Genomic DNA, 9377 nt, shown 5'->3' with positions numbered 1-9377 from the left:
GTGGGGCCCCCATAACTCGCTCCAGGCAGCTAAGAAGAGCTGACACACAAACACATGTGCTCTATTCTTTCTCTGTCTTGTCCTAGAGAGGCCCTACTGTCAAGGTGGTCTTCAGATGTGGAAACCTGAACTTTACCTTCCAAAACTATAAGCTCTTTTCTCCTTCCTTCCTTTCTTTAGAGAGATTCTTGCTATTGGGCATGGGCGTTTGCTGGAGACACAAGGGAGAGATAGACAGAAAGCGAGAAATCATCCCCAGGGAGATGGCCACATGGCAATCCCTTTTCTTCCATTCTCCTCTTGGGATTTTGAGCGTGCACGCACACGTGCCTTAAAACATAAGTTTTAAGCCACCAGGTCTGAGACTCTAACCATGGGCAACTAAGTGGGAGTCCAGAAATGTAACCATTAGGCCACCTGCTGGTCCCTAAGCTCAGTTCTTTATTAATTCACCAATGTGCTATCTAGTTTTTAGCAACAGAAAAACCTACTGAAACAGCTACTCTATTATTTCTAGTCTTTCTCAGACTGGTGAAAAGTTCACTGCCTCTCTACTGTATGATCACTATCTGAAAGCTTCAGAACTATTTCAAGTAACATGTCATTTTGGTCAACCTGCTTCCAGATTAAACAGTGTGTGGGACTCATCCAAAAGCAACTCAATACTGCAGTTGTTTACCAGGTGCATAGACGATCCCATCTATGAAACTGCCATTACATTAATATTTATGTCATTGTTTGCCTAAGAGGCAAACTGTGCTTTTGTTCAGTTTTTTCCCAGAGAGTGAACAAGCAACGCAGGCAAGCACCCTCACCAGGGTCTTCATCCCACAATCCTTTCTCCAGCCTTCCAGGAAGTCAGAATCACAGGTGTGCCTGTGGGCGTGTGCAACACTTTCAGGTAAACCTAGGATGTGAATCCTGGGCCTTATTATTGTGCAACACTATCCTACTGCATGGGCTACAACAGCTGGGCTGATACAAGCATTTTCTTAAGGCTTGTAGAATTTCTGACCAAAAACCTTACCAAAGTTTTCAAATCTTTTCCAAATAATTTCTTGCAGGCCAGGTTTTCTCCCATGAGTTATTATTAAGTTTTTTCTTTATTCAAAACTTAACTGTTGGGAACCAGCAGTAATGGCTATGTCGCTGGACTCCCAGGTAGTCGACCCTGGTTCATGTCCTGGACCCGGTGGCTTAAAACTCACGCCGGGCGCATGTGCGTGCCCAGGATCCCGAGAGGAGAGTGGAGGAGAAGGGATTGTGGTGTGATCATCCCCCCGGGGGGTGATTTCTTGCTTTCTGTCTCTGTCTCTCTGTCTTTCTGCACACTCCTTTCTCCAGCCTTCCAGGAAGTCAGAATCACAGGTGTGCCTGTGGGCGTGTGCAACACTTTCAGGTAAACCTAGGATGTGAATCCTGGGCCTTATTATTGTGCAACACTATCCTACTGCATGGGCTACAACAGCTGGGCTGATACAAGCATTTTCTTAAGGCTTGTAGAATTTCTGACCAAAAACCTTACCAAAGTTTTCAAATCTTTTCCAAATAATTTCTTGCAGGCCAGGTTTTCTCCCATGAGTTATTATTAAGTTTTTTCTTTATTCAAAACTTAACTGTTGGGAACCAGCAGTAATGGCTATGTCGCTGGACTCCCAGGTAGTCGACCCTGGTTCATGTCCTGGACCCGGTGGCTTAAAACTCACGCCGGGCGCATGTGCGTGCCCAGGATCCCGAGAGGAGAGTGGAGGAGAAGGGATTGTGGTGTGATCATCCCCCCGGGGGGTGATTTCTTGCTTTCTGTCTCTGTCTCTCTGTCTTTCTGGTAAGCACACACGCCCTATAGCGAAAAACCTCTCCAAAAAAGAAAAAAAGAACTTAACTGTTTCGCTGTCTGCCGTCTGCTGGTCAGTGAGATTGACAGAAAGGAAAGCACCCTCCAGAGGATCAAGTCATGCTGCATTCCCCTTCCCAGCATCCTCCAGCCCTGGGACCCTGGGCACTCACTCACTCAGATGCCCAGCATGATTTAGGCTCACCAGGCTAGAGATCTGAACCACAGTTGCCACGTGGGATCCAGCTGTACACTGAGCCAGCCATCCCATGAGTTTCTCAACGTACAGACAGGACTTAAATTTAACCATGCAAAGTTTCAACTGTAAATTTTGATCCAGTTGTCCTGACCTATTAGTGCACAATGCCCTTTATGTGTATATTTATATTTACACATGTGCACACACACACTAGTACACACATACATACATCCCAAAAAGAAAAAAAGTATACATTTTAAAAATTAATGTTTATTAAAAAAATACATATAACTAGTTCCTAAATCCCTCTAGTTAAGTAAAAATATATTTCAGTTAAATACAGTAAGCATCAAAACATTTCAATATTCCTTTATGTATACATTGTGAAGAATAATGTTATAAAAATGTTTGATTACTGTGACAAATTGCATATAATTGTCCTATAGTTAAAAACAATAAGACATGTACTAACCCATTCTAGTTAAGAACAAATCTGAAAATTTGCCAATGCTTCTAAAATTTCCTTCCTAGGGAATATGGAAAGGTGGTTGAAAATTGAGAAGTTTATGATATTAACTTGGTGTGACACATCCAAATTAACCCGACTTTTAGAAGACTAGATTTAAGGGACCAGTAGGTGGTGTAACAGTTACATTGCTGGACTCTCACATAGACCATGGTTCGAGTCCCAGACCTAGTGGCTTAAACACATAGAATTAAATAAAAAAAAATCTCTCTCTCAAGGAAAAAAAAAAAAAGACTGGATTTAAAAAAAAAACCTCAGTCTACCTAGAATATGCTTGTTTCATGTTACATTCTATTTTCTCAACGAATTACATAAAATAGAATTACTTCAACAATATTATTTCGCTGTTTATAATGAGAAAGGGAAAAGTTTCAAGAAGTGGAGTGACATTTTCTTTTGAAAGTTATTGGGTTTTTTTGCTACTGGGCGTGTGCACTCACCAGAAAGACAGAGAGAGACAGAGAGACAGAAAGCGAGAAATCACCCCCCAGGGGGATGGCCACACTGCAATCCCTTCTCCTCCATTCTCCTTTCAGGATCTTGGGCATGCACACATATGCGCCTGGCGTGAGTTCAAGCCGCCAGGTCTGGGACTTGAACCACAGTCGACTACATGGGAGTCCAGCGACATAGCCATTATGCTAACTGCTGGTCCCAAGTGAAGTGACATTTTTCACTGCTCAAAGTCTACCCAGTTCTTACACCTTTAAAGGATTACTTAGTCAATTAATTATGAACTCTTGAATTCTATGGATAAGCGCCTGGTGGAGAAATGATTTGGCCTCTTCATTAAATAACACAGTTTTCTTATTTGTAAAACAATCTACAACTGCAAAGCAAGAGTATTACAGAAACAAGCAAGTACAGAGAAAAAGAATTAATTCTCTGCCCAATCAAAGGCATCTTCTATTGGACTAAATTCACATTTTCAGATTCTTCTTGCTCCTGTTTAAAATGAGTCATTTACTTCTGGCTGTTATTTAAATCATTGAAAAGGTTAAGCTTTTCTTTTTAAACATAGAAAAGCCCAATTAAGCAAGTACAATTTCCAATAACCCTTGTAAAATGTGTCACATATAAACCAATTTCTTCAAGACACAAGCAAGCTTGCAGAGAAAGAGGAAAAATTGAAAGTACAATTCAATCGTGTAGCTTCAATTTAAAAAAAAAAAAATCTAAGTATAAAGAACAGAACAACAGCCCAGGTTTGATTTCAAGAAATGCTTATTATAAGCAGAACTCTACTGCCCTCTTCTGTACCAAGAACGCAACACAAGTGCCAACTGGAGGCCTCCCAGTTAATATTGAAAGAAAATGGCTTATGTGAGTTTTTTTCCCCCTAACTATCAGGTAGCAGATTACTAGGGCAGAGAACTCTAGAATTAAGTGTCTTCACATGTTTATTGTCTCAAAAATGTTTACCTAATGAATAAAGAGTAAATATGACTTATTCTGATTTAATTTTCTTTTTTAATTTTTTAACTCTTATTGAAACTACATGGCCGAGAATAAAACAATGTAAAGCCATATATATTTAGGCACTTTTTTTTTAATGATCCTGATTTTGATGAGCCTAAGAAGCAAAAATCTAGACTTCCTAGTTTTAATGGTGGCTCTTCAGTATCTATCCTAATTTACAATCCAAGAATATTTAAAATCAGCCAAAGCAAAACAAAAATAAGAACATTATTGCCAAAACCTTGCAGCCACATTGCTTAAAGCAGTCTTTCAATCTGTTAAGTGACCTAAGCGCAAACTATAGATCCTCTTTGTTTACCACCAGATTTCAGTTCTCTCTGATTGAAATACATTCTATTTTAAAGACTCAATCTTCTAGTGGAGCAAAGATACCTATGGCATTTGGTTTTCTAATTTGGAATGTTCCCTCCCCTTCCCTAATCCAAAATTAGATTGAAGTATAGACAGAAAGAGGTTCCCCTTCTAATACAGAGATAGAAACAATTAGCTAGTTACTGCTGTCAGTTGTACCCTCCCTGCCTCAAAGGGAGCCAAGTGTTTAAATCTTCCAAGCAACTGCTAGGAATCCTTCTGCACGTCAGCTTACACTCCACATGTGCTTGAAAATCGGGGCAGTCTCTCAGCACCAGCCTGTGATTTCATAATTGTTAAAATTCTTTAATGGAATAAAAAGTCACATAAACTCTTTTTTAGGATAATAAAACCAAACTTTAATTGGAGAGTCAGACAGTATTGCCTTTTCTTTACAAAATTTTATCTGTATTTTTCAATAGAAAACATTAACACATTCTCATTCATTTCATCAATTAACCCCAAAGAGAAAAGTGAAATGCTGTTACCATCAGTGCTAATAAAATAATGTCTTTTGCAAGATGTATAGAAACAATGTTTTGAGCAAGCTTTATAGGGATGTGAAAGAAAATAAAGTTAAATAAAATATTTTGGAAATGACAAAACTGGTTTACCCACTACCTTCCTTCAAAGAGGCATTACTTCTTGTTGTAGCTTAAAAACAAACAAGGGAACAGCAGATGGCATAGCAGTTATATTGCTGAACTACCATGTAGTTGACCATGGTTAATGTCCCAGACCCAGTGGCTTAAAACTCATGCCAGGCGCTTGCATGTGCATTCCCAAAATCCCAAGAGCGGAATGGAGGGGAAGGGACTGCAGTGTGGCCATCCTCCCAGGGGGTGACTTTGTACTTTCTCTCTTTGTCTCTCTGGTGAGCGCATATGCCCGATAGCAAAAATCTCTCCAAAAACCAAAAACAAACAAACAAAACCTTCAAGTTGATTTCTTTCTTCCACATCAGTTGACCCTATTAGGTAACTGCATAAAGTCCAAGAGGCTATGTTTTGATAAAAGCTAGAACACAAATTAAGGCAAACCTGGTAGCTTGTATTAGGTAAATACCACATATAGAAAGACCCTTGTTAATAAAACACCTCTAATGTACAGATTTCAAAGGGCACATGGGGATGCGTTGAACATTTGATCATCACAGCACTTGCGAAGGAAGAAGGCAATGATGTTTCTTGTTTTACTAAAGATAAAAATGAAGGTAACTCATTCACGATCATAGAGTTTGATCAGTGGAATAAACACTTTATCAATGGCCTTGGAATATAGGACAGTGCTTCCCATTGGCTGATTTACCTTCCTAATCAATCCAAAAACTGATCCAAGCATCAAAAAATGAGCAGATTCCTTCAGGTTTGGAAAAGACCACAGCCATAATGGATGGTGAGCAAAATCAGCTCAAGATTACTCACATGTTCCACCATTTACAATAAAATACTGGGATAAAAAGGGAAGCTGATGAGAGGAAGGAGAAAGGATGATTAGAACAATTATAATATGCCAAGGTTCCACCAAACTCTTGAATAAACATGAACAAACTGAAAAAAAGTCTTAATTGGAAAACTAACATTGAAAAGGGAAAAAAGATGTTTAAAAAAAGGGGGGAGGCAGGAAATTGTTTACCTTACTAGCCCAAAAGATTTGGCACATCCCTATAATAACTCTGCTGAAACTTGAGGTAGGCCAATGTTAGGATGAACTGAGTTTAGGTTAAACATTTTTAAAAAGAAAGAAAAAAGCAGGAAGCATAAAGAGAGCCTCTATTTTTAATACTACCTTTATAAAACATTATAGTTATTCGTAAAAATTCCTCTGAGTAAGGTGCTTAAATGTCAGCCATTTTATTCCTACATTTAAAAGGTGACATTAACTATTTTACAACTAAAAGAACAAAGCCAATTTGGGCTAAAAGCTTATCAAAGTTCACAGCGAGTTTACAACTGCTTATACCTTCTCTACTTGGGACACTATTGTTTTCTCCTTTTTGTCCCCTGGCAAGCTCCTCTTTGGTTTTCAAGTCCAAACTCAAATTTATGTCTCTCTTGCAAAGTCTCCATGAGTTCTTTGGTTGGAAACAACACTCATTTCCAAAGTTAACTGTACTCATATGTCGCTGTCACCGTGTTGTGACTGTTTGTCCACTTGTCCCTTGTCTCCCTACTGGACTGGAAGCTACTCAAAAGGCAGATAATCCTTCTTCATTTCTGAATCTTCAGGACGTAGCACTCTGTGGGTGCTTAAATTAATCCACAGCCCATCTTGGTCACTCTCTAGCAGTGCACTGAACAGTAGCTGAATTTAACCACCTGGAGGTTTGTAGTTCTTCATATGCAATTTAATGAATTATCCCACAACCCCATTTTTCTTCCCCTCCACCCCCACTTTTTATTTACCCAGGGATAAGCAGTTTACCAGGGCAAATAACTAAATAACAACCTTAGTTCCTTTTTTTTTTTTTTACTCCTTTTTAAAGTTACACTTCTTTCACTAAAATATCTGTATGTACTTGGAAAAACCAAGTCCCAAAAACGGCAGCATAACATAGGAGTCTTTATGATATAAAACCCAATTTCTTTGGTACAAGATCAAGTAAAAAACAAATTCTTGTGCTTGAACATCATTTTTAGACACTTCATGAATCTGTGAATCTCAATCGCTGTTTGAATAGCTCCAAGAAAAAAAAATTATAAAACAAATGAGGGAACATAGCTATTCAAAGGAACATATTTTTGTACTTGTTTTGCTCCAATTTCTGCTACATAGATTGCTCCGGTCTTTCCATCGACTTCTAAGAGATGCGGCAAAACTTGATCAGCTAGCTGGATCGTGCTGATCACAGTACAGTTGCCAATGCTGCCTACCGGGGGTGCTGCCACAACCGAGAGCCTGCTGAGGTTCAGCTGGGCTACAATCAAGTACTTCCCATCAGGAGTGAATCTAAAGAAAAAAGACATTTCATGGCACACATTTATGAAAAATAGACCGTTTATTGTAGCAACATTTTAATCAGCTACAGCACTAAACAACAGTAGGCACCTACTGGCTAAACGATTTTTAAAAGGAGAATATAAATTGATCTCATTCTCTTTATGAGGGAGGGAAATAGAAAAAATAGAGATAACTAAAGATTAGCTTAAATTAAAAAGATAAATATTATAGTGCCACACAAAATGAAACTATTGAAGAGCTGCTATTAGACTGAGTTTGATACTACAGACTCGGACTTTAATTTTTTTTTTTTCAATTAGCAATAATCGCGCCTCGGATAAACCTCATTGGCTATGATACTGCCACTGCGCAAAGCTTAATTTTTTTTTTTTTTGGAGAGGTTTTCACTATAGGGCGCATGTGCTCGCCAGACAGACAGAGAGAGACATAGAGACAGAAAGCGAGAAATCACCCCCCAGGGGGGATGGTCACATCGCAATCCCTTCTCCTCCATTCTCCTCTCAGGATCTTGGGCACGCACGCACACGCGCCCGGCGTGAGTTTTAAGCCATCGGGTCCGGGACGCAAACCGCGGTTGACTTTGTGGGAGTCCAGTGACATAACCATTACGTTGACTGCTGGTTCCCATCGGACTTTAATTTTTATTCTGTGCTTAAAAATGTACTTTGAAGATAAAGGCTACAGGAGAAGTTTAGCATATATTATCCTAATCCTGGAATTCCACAATTTAACTAGTTAAACTGGGAATTTAATTGTTTTCACTTTATCTGGGATTTTCAAATTTCTCTATATAATTATTTTCTTCCATCTCTCCTAGCTTAAAATTAATAATAAGTATTTTAAACTTGTAGCTAGGTAGTCAGAGGAAGACACAGGAACTAACTCAAACAAGCATTTTCAGAGAAAAAGAAACAATTACCTGACTGAAGAAGGCCCCTCTTCTGTAAAACAGTTATTCCACTCTCCTAACCACTCCCCAGTGTCTTTATCAAATATTTGGAGTCTTTTATTTCCTCGGTCAGCAACCCACACCTGAGAAACCAAAAAATATCAATTCAATTGGGAAAGATTCACAATATAAGAAAGGAAAATGAAAGGAAGAAAAACGAATGCATTTTTAAAAAAGTTTTGCTATAGAAATGTGTGCTCATTGGGGACAGAGATGAAAAGTAAGAAAACAGTCCCCAGGAAAGGGGTGGTCATGCCATCTACCCTGGGTCTCTTCCACTCTCCTCTCAGGATTTTGGGCATGCACACATATGCGCTCAGTGTGTTTTTCAAGCTACCAGGTCCAGGACTCAATACATGCAGTTGGCCATGTATGATCCAGTCATCTGAATCACCATACCACACCACAGTTGGCTATTTCATTAATGCCATATACATGATTTCAATTAGTACTTAGAGGGCCCCAAAGAAGAAGGTACCAGAAGTCCCATTTTCAGATGAGGATAAACCGAAGTTCAGAAAGGTGAAATGCTTTGTCTGAAGTGAGCTAGAAGAGGGAGAGCCACAATCCGCAAAGCCAACTGTATTAAATATGGGAATAACAAAAAAAATCCTGGAATACTCTGCCATCATCCAGAGCACTAGTACGACAGATACTGAAAAGCAACAACACACATTCATTCCTTTAACAAACATTCACTTTCACCAAGCATTGCCAGCTTTCCAGTTCTTGGGTCTGACCACAGGACAAAGGCAAAGGCAAACAGCCTTCCTCCTCAGGACCTCAGTGTAGAGGGCTGGCATTTGTTCATGTCGTAGTACCACTGAACCACCACCTGCTATCATCCTAGTTTGTACAAAACGGTAAACCACTTCAAGGGGAGGTTGGGAAATTTTAGAAAGATGTAAAGAATGATAATAGGTTTAATTTAGGTTTGCTACAGGCTAAGATGTTACTAAGGAAACTGCAAAACAGGAAGTTGGATTCAATCTTCATGACACTTCATGTCTGTATGGAACTTACAGCATATCTAAAGCAAAATGGCTTTTGCTGACACACGGTCTGGGTTGAAGAGCGG

At 39.3% G+C, this 9377-nt stretch overlaps 1 protein-coding gene and 1 pseudogene across 2 annotated transcripts in view; both read right to left on the bottom strand.

Annotated features, from left to right (window-relative positions):
- Nucleotides 1-5240: 5240 nt before the first annotated feature.
- NHLRC3 (NHL repeat containing 3) overlaps nucleotides 5241-9377 on the bottom strand; it is a 13861-nt gene continuing 9724 nt past the window's right edge. Inside the window, exons 6-7 of one of the 2 annotated variants that reach the window (XM_014590053.2) lie at nucleotides 8270-8382; nucleotides 5241-7338 (exon numbers count right to left, since the gene is read on the bottom strand). In XM_014590053.2, coding sequence (XP_014445539.1) covers nucleotides 7086-7338; nucleotides 8270-8382 — 366 coding nt within the window. In that variant the 3' untranslated portion in view covers nucleotides 5241-7085. The remainder of the gene's footprint in view (nucleotides 7339-8269; nucleotides 8383-9377) is intronic. The other variant, XM_006154203.3, reaches the window with a different exon arrangement.
- On the bottom strand, nucleotides 7522-7706 carry LOC114008839 (uncharacterized; annotated as a pseudogene).

This window comes from Tupaia chinensis, unplaced genomic scaffold (assembly GCF_000334495.1).
Source record: "Tupaia chinensis unplaced genomic scaffold, TupChi_1.0 Scaffold000402_1, whole genome shotgun sequence".
Taxonomy (NCBI): Eukaryota; Metazoa; Chordata; class Mammalia; order Scandentia; family Tupaiidae; genus Tupaia; species Tupaia belangeri.
Note: the sequence above shows the minus strand (reverse complement) of the source record. Positions and strands in the feature narration are given on the sequence as shown.